General features: G+C 42.8%; 1 protein-coding gene and 2 long non-coding RNA genes across 5 annotated transcripts; 1 reads left to right on the top strand and 2 right to left on the bottom strand.

The window, feature by feature from the left end:
* Positions 1-1,406: 1,406 nt before the first annotated feature.
* Positions 1,407-3,923, bottom strand: LOC117850361 (uncharacterized). Of its 2 annotated transcripts, XR_011897793.1 has the most exons (4): positions 3,815-3,923; positions 3,359-3,446; positions 2,542-2,655; positions 1,407-1,672 (listed from the first exon to the last, which is right to left on the bottom strand). It is a non-coding gene; the product is annotated as an uncharacterized lncRNA (long non-coding RNA). The 2 variants fall into 2 exon arrangements; XR_004639235.2 differs by having other exon boundaries at positions 1,407-2,655.
* Positions 3,924-4,260: 337 nt separating this feature from the next.
* LOC140222365 (uncharacterized) lies at positions 4,261-8,067 on the top strand. The gene is made up of 4 exons (XM_072292766.1): positions 4,261-4,393; positions 4,709-4,993; positions 5,141-5,839; positions 7,035-8,067. The coding sequence occupies exons 1-4, from the start codon at positions 4,334-4,336 to the stop codon at positions 7,794-7,796; spliced, it is 1,806 nt and encodes a 601-aa protein (XP_072148867.1). The 5' UTR covers positions 4,261-4,333; the 3' UTR covers positions 7,797-8,067.
* LOC140222366 (uncharacterized) lies at positions 7,117-10,760 on the bottom strand. Of its 2 annotated transcripts, XR_011897792.1 has the most exons (3): positions 10,258-10,710; positions 7,516-8,812; positions 7,117-7,374 (listed from the first exon to the last, which is right to left on the bottom strand). It is a non-coding gene; the product is annotated as an uncharacterized lncRNA (long non-coding RNA). The 2 variants fall into 2 exon arrangements; XR_011897791.1 differs by lacking the exon at positions 7,117-7,374 and having other exon boundaries at positions 7,421-8,812; positions 10,258-10,760.
* Positions 10,761-15,580: the final 4,820 nt, after the last annotated feature.

Raw genomic sequence — 15,580 nt, 5'->3', positions numbered from 1 at the left:
TCGCCAGGCCAAGCACCACGAGACTCGCATGCCCCGCTGTCGGCTGCCGCGTCGCCGTGCCTCGCGGGCTACACCGCTGGCAGCTGCTTCGACGAGCCGTGGGCACGCGGATGAGCCCTAGTGCGTGTGGAGGTGGGGCTCCAGGCCGTCGTCGTGAGTCCCGGCGTGGCCGCTGCTACGACCGCCGTTGCGGGGAAGCGAGCCGGCGCGGCGGCGCGGGGAGGCAGCGCGGGGAGGCAGCCAGGGCCAGTGAGGACGACGCGTGGGCAAGGAGGCAGGCTACAGGTGGACCTGGGTGCTTGGTAGAAGGGCCATTACGGAGGGGGTGTGCGCGGAGCTGGTGCGTGGTTGCAGGGGTGTGGCTGACCGACGTCCAAGCCTCGCCGCCCGGGAGCTGCGGCTAGTGGAGCCGGCCGTGCGGCCACAAACATAGAGCGTAGGGAGAGAGACGTGATTAAAAAATATTGAATCATGGGTCCACAAAATTTTAGAAAAGTAGGTGTGAAAGCTAATCCATTGGGTGCCTCATCTTTACTGCTCTCTATAGGTAACGTGTACCAAGTTACAGAGAGTAACTCTATGTAACCATTATGGGTGCCCTAAACGACAACGGCCGGAGTAGAGCAGCTGAGTTAAGCCGACGGCGAAATCTAGGCGGCGGTCACGGTCGGGGTGCAAGACCCACCGGCATCGTCGGTCGATGAGGTAGCTAGCTAATGTTGACCACGGACGCGGCCGTGTTTCGCGGCCATCATCGACATCGTCGCTCGTCACCATAATTGGATCCATCATCGTCGTCTCCATAATTTGAGCCATCATCATAGACATAGCGCGGGGGTGCTGGCCGGGCCGGGGTCACCGGGGAGCGGGATCGCGGGGAGAGAGCAACCGCACGAGGCTGAAAGGCTGGGTCTGTACTGCACCTCTGCTCCCGGGCGGGGCGGTGCACTTTCTCTCCAGGAACACAGCGTTTGGCGGGGTCAAACGGGGGACCGTCCAATGATGTGGAGCGCTATGCTGACGGACGGTGGACACTGTCGGGTGCCGACCCCGATGGCCGAATGTCACTGGATGGCGGTATGTTGCGACCTTGCAAGGGGCAAAGTACGTAGGCAGTAGCGGCCCCGTGTGCATCATCTCGGGGAATTGCAGGGTATGGGAGATTACTGCTGCCGAAAATACTGTTGGCAGCTGCAACTGCGTTACCATGGTTTGTGACGATTACCTGGTGGTCACTGTAGGGATTAGTAAATACTCCATGTTGAGTCCTCGGACATATCCAAGAAAGATTACCAGGAAACGTACCCTCCAGAATGCACATGTTCAAAAAAAAAAAAATGCCGAAGCTATCAAGCTTAGAAGCCAGTCTAAGAAAATTAAAGAACTGCATATTTCTATTCAGTTACTAAAGCAAAGGCAGCAGCTGGTATTCACTGATAAAATGGACTTACTCAGAGCCTCAGTTTCTAAGAACAAACACTAGAAGGCATTTCATAGTACATGAGGTTTATTATGCTAAATGAACGAAACTACTATTCTTTCTCTTATCCCAGAAAGTTAATCAATTCTAACAGTTAGTACGAGTTAATGGAGTAGCTCCACCAGCAGTGTCATCAGTTATCTCCAATGATGCAGATGACAAACCTGGATAACAACTCTGTCCAATCACAATCTATCATAGATGCAAATAAGAAGCTAGATATTAGCAAAGCCAAAAGGTGCCATAAAAAGGTATACAAATCTAATAGATACGCAAGGTATTATCTGTGTAGAGAACTATAGTCTATTGAATTAACAAGGGGAAATAGGAAGTCCAGTCATATATTATATTTAGGCACAACTGTATCACTACACAATAGACTAAACTACTTAAGTCCTGTTCATACAGAAGGGGAAGGTTCACCTGTGTAAAATGTTTAGCTTTTCATCCACTGATTTCAAAACTAACAACAAAATACACTAGTCTATGCATTACCAAGTATCCAGTAGGCAAAAAATGTAAGGGGTAGTAGATTCCCATTTGGCTCACCGTAACAGGTAGCCAGCTATAATGATTGTTATAATCCTTGCATGTAAGTCATGGCGATACAAAAAAAAGGAGAATCTGTTGGCAACAAAGAGAGAACAGGACAAATGGATGGATAGCTATACTTCTACATAGTATACTAGTATTTTGTAATCTGTTTCCTTTCAAAGGATAGTAAATTAGTAAATTACGAACATTCAGGGCTAGGAGATTCTAAAAGTGTTTGGTGTACCCAAGAACTACAGTGGGGGCCTACCATGATAGGATTGAAGTGCAATACATTTTTCTACTGTGAACCTTCAGAAATGTAACAGAGCATCTTCTTGACATATTCTGAGAACAAAACCAAAAGAGCATTTTCAACACCAGGCAATCATTAAGAATATGAATCATTCACAAGTATCTCTCAGTTACAAAGCACAACAAACAAATTATATTACCGTTTTTCATACTTTCGATATTTAGAGAAACTGCATGAATTCACATTTATACAAGATTTCAAAGTGAGGAAATACCTCCATACTCTGAATCTGAGTACAAATGCCACTGTTTCAGCTCATCTTTTGAGTTGAAATTGAAGATATATCTTTCACTTGGTGGAATTAGATAATCTGAACTCCATACAAGAGCTGCCAATTAAGCATATAGGACGAAAAATTACATATTGGCCAAAATATTATAGAGGCTATGCATAACCCAGAAGAGTTTACGGGGTGTTTGGGAGGAGGGGGCTAAACTTTAGCCCTGTCACATCGGATGTTCGGATACTAATTAGGAGGACTAAACATAAGCTAATTACAAAACTAATTGCAGAACCTCTAGGCTAAATCGCGAGATGAATCTATTAAGCCTAATTAATCCATCATTAGTGAATGGTTACTGTAGCACCACATTGTCAAATCATGGACTAATTAGGCTTAATTGATTCGTCTCGCGATTTAGTCTAGGGGTTGTGTAATTAGTTTTGTAATTAATCTAGATTTAATACTTCTAATTAGTGTCCAAACATTCGATGTGACGGGGGCTAAAATTTAGCCCCTCCTCCCAATTCTGCTCACTTTGGTTACAGTCTTACAGATTTGCAAAATCTTCTCTTCCTACAGAAACATTGAATTCCAAGCACCATACATCTATTGCAACTTAAGCAATGCATGAGTAACAACAACTAAGATGTCCTACCAGCTAATGGCTACTAATTGTACATTTGGCAGAAACTGACATTATATTCTATTCATAATGATACTTCAACATGATTAATATCTAGCTGACAATCTCAGCAGACAGCTAGCACAGCAAAAAGGCTCTGGTTTGTGTGAACTGTGAAGGAGCTACCTCTCTTGGTGGCGTTGAAGGAAGCTTAACACAGAGCTCGCAGCCTCGACATCAGGGGCGGAGGGTAATGGAGGTCAACTACTCAGCTCTGTACATGACACGCAGCAAATGAATCACAACAAATTGGATAGGCTGGAGACTGCGGGTCTGTTTGGCTGGACTTATAAGCCGGCTGAAAAGCTGAAACGGCTGATTTGTTGTGAGAGAAAAATACTGTTTGGTGGCTGATAAGCCGGCTGATAAGCTGAAGCGAACAGAGTCTGCAGGGGCGGACACAGTATAGGGCACGGGTGTACACGATAAATTTTTGCAAAAGAAAATCTATTTTAGCAGGTACTCCGTATAATACATGTATTACTTGTAATTGGGTGAGATCCGGATACAAATAGCTAAACATTAGGGTTTGGGGGTGCTCCGTTTAGCACAGCAGGAGGGGAAGAGAAGGAGCGGGCATACCTGGTGGGTGCTCGTCGCCGGCGAAGGGCGTGGCCGCTAGCCTAGCCGTCGCCGCCACGAGAGAGAGAGAGAGAGTTTTTTTTTTATAAAGGAGAGAGAGAGGTGTTCAACAGAGAGCAAGCAGTGAAATAGAAGGGTAAAAACGACATTTGTTGTAACTGACCAGCCGAAGCCTCTAACGGCCGCAAGATCTTCATAATTTGAATTGGTATCGTGCGGTAGCCGTTCATCTTCCTCAGTTCTGGACCCTAGGGCGGCATTCAAGACGAGCAGCAGTGCGGCCGGCGGCGGGCGGATTCGGCAAGAGCCGGGGCGCGACTTCCGCGACCAGGCAGGGTCCGCGGGGAGCCAGCCAGCCGGAGAGGGGCGGATTGCGCCATCGCGGAGGGCTAGGCCGGTGGGCCTTGGGCGCCGGGCCGCCGCTTGGCCGCTGCATCCTGCAGCGGTTCCCGTCCGCCGGTAAGCCAGTGGACCGGCGGAGAGCGGAGGGCGGAGGGAGGGAGCACGCGATATCTGTGGATGGCGCGGCGCCGCGGCGGTGAGCCAGACAGCACGACGGCTGGACGGTCCGCCGGTGTGGTGAGCCCAATTTCCCCCTTTTATTCTCTTCGCATCTCTCTTACTCCGTATCTCTTTACCTGTTTCCGTTACAGATTCCCCTCACCATTTGAAATGCTCCATCTCCTTAACATGTGGTACATTTTTTACGGCGTCGTGTTATTTTAGCTTCTAGCTTAGTTGTTTGCTCACAAGGATTGCAATTTTGCTACTCAATCCTCATCAATTTTTGGATGGCTTGTTATTTCGATGTTAATATTGGTTTTGCTGTGCATATTAATAATGATATTGCCCCCCATACCTAATTTTTTTTTTTGGATCCGCTACTGGAACCAGGAACCGTGTGCCCCAGCCGCTGGTGGGACCCCATGGAAGGGGCGGCTGCGCTCTTACCACTCAACCCCTCAAAGTTTGCCCACGCGGAGTCTACCTTCCCGGGCCAAGAACCAGGAGGAGGAAGATGATGTCCAAACGTTGAAGAAGCAGGCTGGCCCCAAGAAGACAGGGAGAGGCCGCAACGCTGGAGGTGCGCAGCGGCCGAAGGCTCTTCGACGCCAATCACCGCGGAACACCGGGAGGGATCCAGAGCACCCAATTGTGATTGATGATGAAGTGAACGAAGTAGGAGCTGTTCTTGCTTGATTTTGTCTATTTCATTCCTGTGCAATCTTAACATATCATATTTGTTACACTTAGAAAGCTTGATCCAGTTCACATTTGATTCATAGCTTGGAGAAAGGCTGTTGTAATTTGTACTCACTCTTGCAGGAATATAAGGTAAGGGATGATCAATTGGCAATTGTGCCTCTCAGAAGATCTCCACGGTTGCATCAGGAAGATAAGGGTTCGGGCAAGTCCCTCTTGCCACCTAATTGGCAGGAGACATCTCATAACAGAAAGGCTCAAAATGCTCTTGTGAAATACAGAAGTCAAGAGAATCTGAAAAGGAACAGGCAAAATGCTGGATTGAAGACTTTGACAAAGTTGAAAAGCCATAATAAGCCCCAGCTACTTTGTCAAGATCCTCAAGATATTCCTACTAGGAAAAAGGTTACAGATGTAACTCACATAAAGAGTGAGAAGCAAGAACTAAAGCCCAATCATTCTGAGGTGCTGACAAGAAAGAGGAAGAGAGGCACTGAAGGGAGGTTGTCAGCAAAGAGGCGAAGTTACCAGGAGTCTAAATCATTGCCTGCATATTGCCAAGAAAATGTACCTAGCAAAGAACCTAAAAAAGCCATCCACAAAAAGACTGGAAAGGACCCTTCTATTGTGGTGAAGCATAAAGTTGGTCATGAAAGATCGACAATAGATGAAAACATCAATGAGCCAAGTGGGACTAAAAGAGAAGGAATGAAAAATTTTTGTGGTGAAGATGATTGGACAGAAGAGCAGGACATGGCATTGCGTAAAGCTTACTTCGCTGCACGGCCATCCCCACATTTCTGGAAGAGAGTCTCAAAATTGGTAATTCCAGTTCTAACGTCATTTAGTTTAGTGGTTTGATCATCTCTTGCAAACTGCTAAAGAAGACCAGAGAAACCTTATTAACATGAATTTGGCTTGCTTACATAAAAATTATGAGCACGCTGTAGTTAAAATAAAGGCTGAAAATGTTTTTGCATTTTTCAGAATAGATCTCAGTGCACCTGGTCTGTTCATTGGTCATGTTATTTTGTTTGATCAATCCCTTTTTACTATCAAAGTTTCTGTGGTTAGGCCCTTCCTGCTAACATATATATGACATTGGCGTTATATGAAGATTCATAACCGAAAGTAAAGTCACTAATTATGACTCGACATGGTGAGAAATTTTGTGCTGATCAATTATTATTATTTTTTGTGTATGCTAAGACCCTAGTGCATCATTTTGGTAAAACGGTGTCTCTAAACCAACATTAAATTTGAATAGTAGTTCATTATTTTGTTTTACTAGACTACAAATTTGCTAATTGGGGTATAGGTTTGTCCTTTCTTTCTCACTATAATACAAAGATATGCAGCTCTCCTGCATGTTCGAATTCACTAAAGAGAAAGCTGCACCAGCTGCCCCTAAACTTGTTCAAAGGTGTCATGTAGGTGCCCCAACAAACTCTCAGTTTCATGTCCCTAACCTTGCTAAGTAGTTAATGTCCAAACCTTCTTTTGGCATATAAGTGGCATCCAGAAGGTGTCACTTCTCCCTGGCGGGTGTTGCTTGACTGGTGGTGGTGGGAGAGGAGGATAGAGAAGAGAGATGTGTTGCTGCCATGTGGGTGGGTTCCTAGCATGCCAAGTTAGACACTAATTAGCAAGATTTGGACCTCAAGTGACACGCTTAACAAATTGAGGGACATGAACCTCCTTAATAGTTTGGGGACATAGGTGACATTTGTGAACAAGTTTAAGGACCACTGATGAATTTTACTCTTAACCAAATAATACAACATCTTAAAAAACGAATAGCTAGGGGCCTCAAATCTAAAAACTTTAGAGTTAAATGGGCTTGTTTATTCAATCAAAATAGTATGAGGTCTCATAGTAAGAGTTTTCTTTTCTTTTTCATACTTCACTGAAATACTTTGGTGGCAGGTCCTGTTTCTTATTTGACATATTCCTTTTTGTGTGGAGTTTTACCTTTATCATTTATTAGCTCAGTGATCTTTGACACAAATCTTTTCAGGTGCCAGGGAGATCTGCTGAAGACTGCTTCAACAGAATTCATGCTGACCTCTCGACACCCACTCCCATTGCCCCACGTCCCAGAACAAGTAAAACAACATTTTCTCCCATAGGAAGTTTCGCATTGTCTGATCCAAAGCTTCCCAACCTATTGGAATCTACTGTCGGAAGGCAAAGGACTGCTAAACAGAAGAGCCTAGCAGCTCAGAAGACGGTCAGACATTTGTTGCAGAAGCATAGCCTCATTGACCAAGCTCAAGAGGCTGATCACTTCTCATTATTTGAAACCTCACCAAGTGCCTTTCCATTGAACATATCTTTTGAGGACTCTCCTGGGACTCCTGAAAGTTATTTGAATTCAGGTTCTCTAGGCAAGTTCAGCAGAAGTTCATCAGCGCGAAAGAAAACATTTTCAAGATTAAGAGCTGAGCGAGCTGAACCAAGCCCAGCAGTTCTGAAGCCCATCAAGAATCTTATCTTACATGAGAAATATGTGAACCAGTTATCTCGTAGAGAAGGTACAAAAAGGCCTCGCAAAAGGACTCCAGGCTCCAAAGCCGCTCATTCTGGGAAGGCTCTTTCTCGGCAGCAAGTTGGTGGTCTGAAGGCTGCAAAAAATGCTCTCATCTCAGAAGCAACTGACTTTATAAGCCAGTTCAAAAAGTTGCAAGCCAATTCCCTTGCACACATTGTTGAAAATAGTGAGGATGATGATATTGATGGTGATGCTAGTGATAGTTGCCATGATGATGATAAAGAATAAGGAGGTTCTTACAGTGTTGATTCCAAGCTGCCTATAGAAAGCATTCTTCTTTTATCTTCCGTAAAGCTGCACTTGGATAAGATGTTGCCAACTGAATTAGTCATCAGCGTTAGACACTAGCAATATGTATATGCAATTACTGTCTGCCTATTATGCTGTGTTTAATTTTGCTGCCTAGTTCCTCCAGAGATGTAAGTTAATTGTGATAATGTTGCTTCACCATGCCATATGAATATTGAAAGTACTTGAAATTACAACATACCATACCTCATTCTCTTGTCTCTGCATAAACCAGATAGCTCCATTAACTATGGGCTGTACAATTAATATGGGAGTTTCTACCAGGTTATATTAGGGCAGTGTGGATTGGCAATACTTGACATATAAGACAGTAAAGACACACATAGGTTCACTTCTGTTTATGACCTGATGAACTAGGTAAAAGATGTATCTCAGAAGTACAGACTACAGAGGCTACAACAACCTTTGAATTGTACTCAGCATTTCTGATTCTGAGCTTACAATGTGATGGTTGTCATGGCACTGACCATTGTCGGTGATTGATGCATACGTATCTATTCAGCACTAGTTCAGGAAGCTCTTGTATGTTCGGAAGGTGAGATAGCACTATTTTCCTGCATTGGCATATGGTATTCTGGTGAATTGCAGTCTTTTATTTAGCTATTTTGCCTCTTAAAGACAATGTTTTCTTTCAGCTGTTACTAGTAAGATATCTGGCAGATTGTTTCCTACTTGCATGTTCAATTTGTTCCTTAGCTTCTTAGGATCAACTCGTTTCCTGGTTCTACTCATATGTTTTGAAGTATGAGCTTATAAGAACAAATCCTAGTTTTGCACTTAAAGATAATTGGAATTTGGCAGTGGCATGATCAATTGGCCAAGATAGGCAATTGGCATTTTCTAGCGTTGGAGCCCTCATCTGCATGTTATGTACATGGAGGTGTGGTGATCGCATATGTGGAGCAGCTTCCTTTGAGATGCTTTTGACCCAGGACCTACAGTCAGCACGAGAGCATTAACATGCAGTCTTTAAAGATGGATGTGTCAAAGTACTTGAATCATGCCCTTAAATTTTATTTTCTGGAAGTGACTTCAGTATTCAATTATACAGTTTAATGATTCGGACCAAATGGTTCTTTATTGTTGTTAGGTGTAAAGTGTGAACATCACTCATCGGTTATCTTTGTAATTTTGTTCAATTATTGGGGGTCTCTTGCCTTTGTACAATTAATTATAGTTGCATCTAATCTGAAGTATGTATATTTTGATGATGTGCATGACTTCTAACCCAATAAAAACTTACCAAGTAATGGTATGTCCAGTATTTGTTTGTTAAAAAATACTATATGGTTAAGTCACAACATGATTTTATTGCAAAAGGAAACACTATAAATTTTTCTTGAATCAGGATTAGTCTGGTGGGCAAGTAATAAGCTGTTATCACAGTTTAATTAATATATTCCATTCGTAGGCTCTGTACTACTTTATTTCAGTGCCTGCACTGCAGTCGATGATGTTACACTGTTGATCCATTGTTTCCCTCGTTCAGGTAACGAACATACAGGGCATTCCATGTTCCACCTGGAATCTTGTGTCCGTTTTCTGTAGTTGGCTTTCTAATAGAAATTTTAATAGCCGGTCCTTGGAATCTTGTGTGGTGCTGCTGGTAAAAATGATGTATGGCAAAATAGGGCTTGAAAAAATATGGCATCACAGTTTGCTAATGGGAGCAGAAAATATCTATCCAGGTGCCGAAGTTCAGCCTCATGTTAGTTAAAAATTATCTTATCTTGATCTCTTTTGCTGTCTGTTAGTTTTTTGCAAGATGGCCATGAGATGGGTATCCGCTGGCATTCAGGGCTGGAAATTAGCGTCAGCTTCAGCTGAGACAAGACTATTTTGTCTAGAACAGAATATATGCCAGAATGAGTGGGTTGGACAACGTAAACATAATTTCTACTCTTGTTACGACCATGAACCAACTCTAAACAATATTGATGACTAGGTTCCTGAAGAGCCTGCTTTATAACTGACTTTTCTGGTATTCTGTCTTTCCAGATGCCTGAAGACCAGAACAAATGGTTTATCTGGATGCTCAGCCAGTGATACAGTTGATTCTGTATTTTTCTCTGCGCAAGTACGAGGAGATATTATTCCTTCACAGTTTTACTTGCACTATTGTTTCTGCCACAGAAGGTCAATCTGTAGTATACTATTTCTTTAACTATACTGTATTCCCTCCCAATTTTTTCGAGACAAGGCTTGACCCCATTTCCATTTCATGCAAAACTGAAATACCAGATATTCGTTACAGCCTAAAGAAACAGGACTAGTGAGCTTATCTATCTAGACCTGATAGCTAGATAGTCTATGCTAGATTGAACACCCCAGGATTCCCAAGGCAGCTAAACAAAAAAGGCAGTCGTATAACAGATCTCACAGTTTTTGCAATCGATATGAAGCCCCTCCCCTTTTGAAGTGGTTTGAAATTGCTTCATGTCTTCTCAGTCCCCTTCGAGGTCGTCCTGCCGATTTTCCGGAGGCGCCAGCATCAGTCTTGCAGAAGAGGTCGGGTGCTGCACCAGGACCCTGTGCGCACAGGCCAGCAGAACCACGACGCCTTCAAAGAGCGTTTCCTGAATGAGCCGTAGAGACCTGCCCAGTAGTTCATAAAAGCACAGCCACACAGGCATGAGTTAAAATCTCAGCAGGGCTCCTGATCATTTTCTTGTCGAAGCAAAGCCTTATTTCTGCATTTCCAGATAGCTCAGCACACAACGGCGAAGCCGAATGTATGTGTCACCTTGCCATTAGGCAGCCATATTTCCACCCTTTATATTGTTGTATGTTCCGAGGTATGTTATCAGCCCCTAAGCAGTGTCCAATGATCCCCCAAATCACTGTAGCAACTGGGCACTGAAAGAACAAACGCTCGGCTGTTTCAGCCTCTGAACAAAGATAGCAAGAGGGATCGCCCACCCATTTCCTTCTAATCATATTGTCCTTGGTCAGGACAGCATTATTTTCAAGAAGCCATGCCAATATTTTGATTTTTTTAAAGGAATCTTGGCTTTCCAGATATGCATAAAGTTTTGACCAGAGTCATTTCTGGTCATATGTTCATAGATAGATTTGGTAGTGTATTTGCCATTTTTGGACCATTTCCGGTTTACAGCATCCTTTGAGTTTTCGTATTGGTTGAAGAAAGAAGATTCTACCACTCCTATCCATTTGCTCAAAGAGGAAAGAGGGGAGCCATCTGCTGAAGGTTAGTTGACCATGTAGAGTCAAGAAGCCATATACAGTTATATCTTTCTCCTTGGACAAGTCAAATAGAACTGGGAACAAGACACGCAATAGATCTTTCTCTAACCATGCATCTTTCCAAAATAAGGTGCCCTTACCATTCCTTGCCATTATATTTCCTACTCTCAAGTATATATATGCCTGATTTTCAGAAGATCAGCCCATACAGGGGAGTAACTCAGTCTATGCTTCACAGAACTAATAGTGCCACCCCCCAGGTATTTGGCTCTAACTATATCCTGCCAAACCCCCTCTTTTGTTTCCAGCCCACCACCATTTGCACAACAAGCTCACATTCATCTTTCTAATATCCTTCACACCCAGGCCACCTTTCTGCTTACTCCTGCGGATAATATCCCATCTAATCAGATGATACTTTCTTTTCTGACTACCTCCTTGCCTGAAAAAGGTTCTCCTTTGTTTGTCAAGGTTAGAAGTGGTATTCCCACCACATGGAATTTGAAGATTCCCGAACTGCTAAGGGCCTGTTTGGCAACAAGGTGTTAAAGTTTAACACCCGTCACATCGGATGTTTGGATGCTAATTAGGAGTATTAAGCATAAGCTAATTACAAAACTAATTGCACAGATGGAGTGTAATTCGCAAGACGAATCTATTAAGACTAATTAGTCCATGATTTGACAATGTGGTGCTACAGTAACCATTTGCTAATGATGGATTAATTAGGCTTAATAGATTCGTCTCGCGAATTAGCACAGGGTTCTGCAATTAGTTTTATAATTAGCTCATATTTAGTTCTCCTAATTAGTATCCGAACATCCGATATGACAATGTTAAAGTTTAACACCTCGTATCCAAACACTCTAAGTCTGCCATGAAAAATAAAGCCTTTACAGTTTTCACATGTACTCAAGCTGTCAAGCAGCACGTACCTGCCATTATACTACTTTTTTATGTGAATAGCACGAAGAGAGAGACATTATTGTGGAGCCCAGAACATACCTTGCAAATTGGATGATTGACATTGACTATTAACTGTAGGTGTCATAGTTTGTTCCCCTTTTCGTATGCTTTTGGTTTCACGGTTGAAAACAAATTCATGTGTTTTCTGTGCTCCTACATTTGATATAGCTACGAAGTAGAGATTTGTCCAGTGTCAGTACACAAGAATAGATTCGTTCAGCATGGCTGTGAAACTTTGTGCTAGGCAGGGAGCAAAGAGAGAACAATTTTTTAAATCAGGGTCATCATAAACCTGCGTCCACAATGGCAAAGTCAGCAATAAGCTTCCTTACTGCCTTTTCCCAACATTGTGGATGCCCTTAGAACAAGGAGCTATAGTTGTCTAGTTGAGCACTTTTGCTTGTGGCATAAAAGCTGTGTTTCATAGCCTATTCTATGAAGTGTAAATTGCCTGTATCTCTTTTATATATAAAAAGATGGACTCTTATATTTGGACTTCTATACATAGATAGTCAGGGAGATGGGCAGATAGCTTTTGCAGCACTGCAGCAGAGCCAGGCTGTTACTTAGCATCAATGGGTACATGAGGAACTCAAGATGGTGGGTTCAGTTGAAGGACCTAGCAATGTGAGTCTGATGGATTGAAGCTTTTCATGGATCAATCGAACACTGGTCGAAATCTACAAGGTTCCTCAAGGACATGGCCTAGTCTATTATGTTGTCGAAGCTGGATTCATATGTGAGGACTGAAAAAAAGAAAAACGGAAGTAAAAGGAATTTAATGGGCACTTGCCTCTTGATAGAGTGACTTGATAAACAAACATTGGCCAGATACGGATAGTAGCAATAAAAAATTAATATACAGAAAACTTCAGTATTTTATTTAGATTTGAGCCTACGAAACACTTCCATTTGAACTAAAAAACTATGCAACCACTGATTGTTACAAGTATTTGACATATTATTGCACCCTATCTGTATATAACTTGGCTATCACCTTGTGTATGCATCGCTTCATCTGTCATATGATTGACAAGAGTACATGAGTTGTCTGATTCTCATACTGTCTATCACATGATGATTTTATGTTTCAGTGTGCAGTATTGTTGATCTGAAAGAAAGAACTGAAGGAAAAAGAGACATAAAGGACTTTCGAGCATATGCTCAAGGTGCAGATACTGTTGATATGAAAGATGGAAATGAGAAGAGAAAAGAGACACAAAGTACTTTTTTTCCAAGCATATGCTTGCTATACACAGTTGTCTTTGATCTGAGATGGGAATGAGCAGGAAAGAAAAGACACAAACATCTTTCAAAAAAAAAGAAGAGACACAAACGAGTTTGTTCCAAGCATATGCTAATCTTCCAGGTATGTCTTTCCCTCACTTACCATCTAGCTAAGATACCACTTTCTAAACTTTTAATTTACTAGTAATGCACAAAAGGTGTTTGGCGTAATCATGAACATCCTTATCAATGAAATCTTATCAATGAATCTTCCCTTTGTTTTTCAGGAGAGGCATCTCAAGTTCTGAACATATTGACCTGTCGGCAGTCTTGGACTCCGGGCCAAAGGAAGCGAGCAGCTGCAGCTGGGAATTGATGCTGTCCAACCCGTATTCCAGCTCACTCCTGACCGCCCTTGTGATGCCACAGTAGTTGAGCAGCAAGAGGTCGGTACTCACTACTCCCAACTGCTTTACCTTTATTCCTACTACTGCTATCTTTTATTTTATCAGCTTGCTTGCTATGAAAGTCTTGCGGGGGTGATTGGCAGAATGTTTATACAGTGGCCCACATTCCCACACTGCCCACCAAACTGTTCGAAATACGCTGTCCATGAGCGGATTCTGGATTTGTTTTTATTATCTGATTTCATGGACCACACCTGCTATAAGCGGCGGTTGGTTACTTTGCTTATTTTTAACACCTGTCACATCCAGTTTAGATACTAATTAGGAGTATTAAATGTAGATTATTTACAAAATCCATTACAAAGATGGAGACTAAATGGCGAAACGAATCTATTAAGCCTAATTAGTCCATGATTTGACAATGTGCTGCATCATTAACCATTTGCTAATGATGAATTAATTAGACTTAATAGATTCATCTCGCCGTTTAGTGTTTAGCCTCCATCTGTACAATTAGTTTTATAATTAACTCATGTTTAGTTCTCCTAATTAGCCTCCGAATATTCGATGTGACACGAACTAAACTTTTAGCTCGAGAAATCAAACGCTCCCTAAGAATTCAGACAAGGTAGAAGGATACAGGTACAGAAAAAAAAAAACGCTGGAGGAAACTACTGGCTCCGAAAAAATTCCGCAGTTTGCTCTAATTGGGATGGGATGTATGCTGCAGATTAAAATGCACAAAGTGTTTAGATCCTTTCAGGAAAAAGAAATTAGTCGGAAAAGAGGAGATAGGAGTTGATTCTGTTGGAGGACGCTTGTTTCTGTGGGAGCAAAGCTTTCGCATAGGTTCCATGTTCCATCCAGCTTCACCCTGCAGATTGTGTAGGGTGTAGCAAGGAGACTACTAAAGTTGATTGTACTTCCTCGGGACAACTAAAAAGGAGCTTTTTCATAGGATTCCAAAGCCTCGGATTTTTCCCACGTTCTTTTTCATTTTTTTAAAAAAACTAAAATTTGCACTTCTATGCTGGATGTCATACTCCTCTCTCTTTCTATTTTTTTAAAAAAAATTCCTCCGTTCCTCCCTCCCTCCCTCATGAACCTAATTTCTTTGCCAAAAGTCTGGCGTGCTTGCTATCACCTAGAGTTTTACTGCCAAATCAGAGGGTGTCAGCGCTAAGGAACAGGGTTCCCCGAGGAGGCACTTACAGTTGGAGCCTGCCTGCAGAAAAAGGCTCCCTCTTCATAGAGCCCACTAAGGGGATGGGTCCCAAAATACGAAGCCCATGAAGGACCACGAAAATATCGTCTCCACATTGCGGGACCCGCCGAGGGCCCACGTGATGGGAACGGGACGCGGCCGAGGAGGCTTCCCGGAAGGCTCGCTTCGCACCTAAGCAAGCGGTGGCGTATCCTAGCATGAGAAGGGTGCGGCAGTTGTTGGAAGTATGCCCTAGAGGCAATCATAGAGATGATGATATTCCATTTGTATCCATGATTTGTATATTGTGTTCATTGAATATCCATTAAAGGCTACTTGAATTGATTTGCAATTATGTGAATTGTATGTGAAACTCTTTACTTGTATGGTTATTCTAAAGTAGTCCCTAGTCGGAGTTCATGTGAGGACACACATGAATATTAGACTAGCACATGTATTAGTTGATGACTATGTTTCACAAGTCATGGACATGGAGATGTTGAACTAATAATGTGGACACATGTGGAGACATGTGCTAGGACTGACCCAACACGAGAAGTAGTTCTCTCTTTAAACAACATATACGCTTTGTCCTTAGACCTGAGATTGTCGCATGTATTCAAGATGTGGATCGACCTACTTAGGGGCTATCAAACGCTACGCCGTAACAGGGTAGTTATAAAGGTAGCTTTCGG

This window comes from Setaria viridis, chromosome 3, assembly GCF_005286985.2.
Source record: "Setaria viridis chromosome 3, Setaria_viridis_v4.0, whole genome shotgun sequence".
Taxonomy (NCBI): domain Eukaryota; kingdom Viridiplantae; phylum Streptophyta; class Magnoliopsida; order Poales; family Poaceae; genus Setaria; species Setaria viridis.
The sequence above is the reverse complement of the archived record's forward strand: the minus strand, read 5'-3'. Positions and strand labels throughout refer to the sequence as shown.

Excerpts from the sequence above, each read along its gene's own strand:
- LOC140222365 (XM_072292766.1), top strand. The coding sequence starts at position 4,334 with ATGGCGCGGCGCCGCGGCGGTGAGCCAGACAGCACGACGGCTGGACGG. Across the intron at positions 4,994-5,140 it reads TTGATGATGAAGTGAACGAA|GAATATAAGGTAAGGGATGA; the intron begins GTAGGAGCTGTT and ends TCACTCTTGCAG. Across the intron at positions 5,840-7,034 it reads GGAAGAGAGTCTCAAAATTG|GTGCCAGGGAGATCTGCTGA; the intron begins GTAATTCCAGTT and ends AAATCTTTTCAG.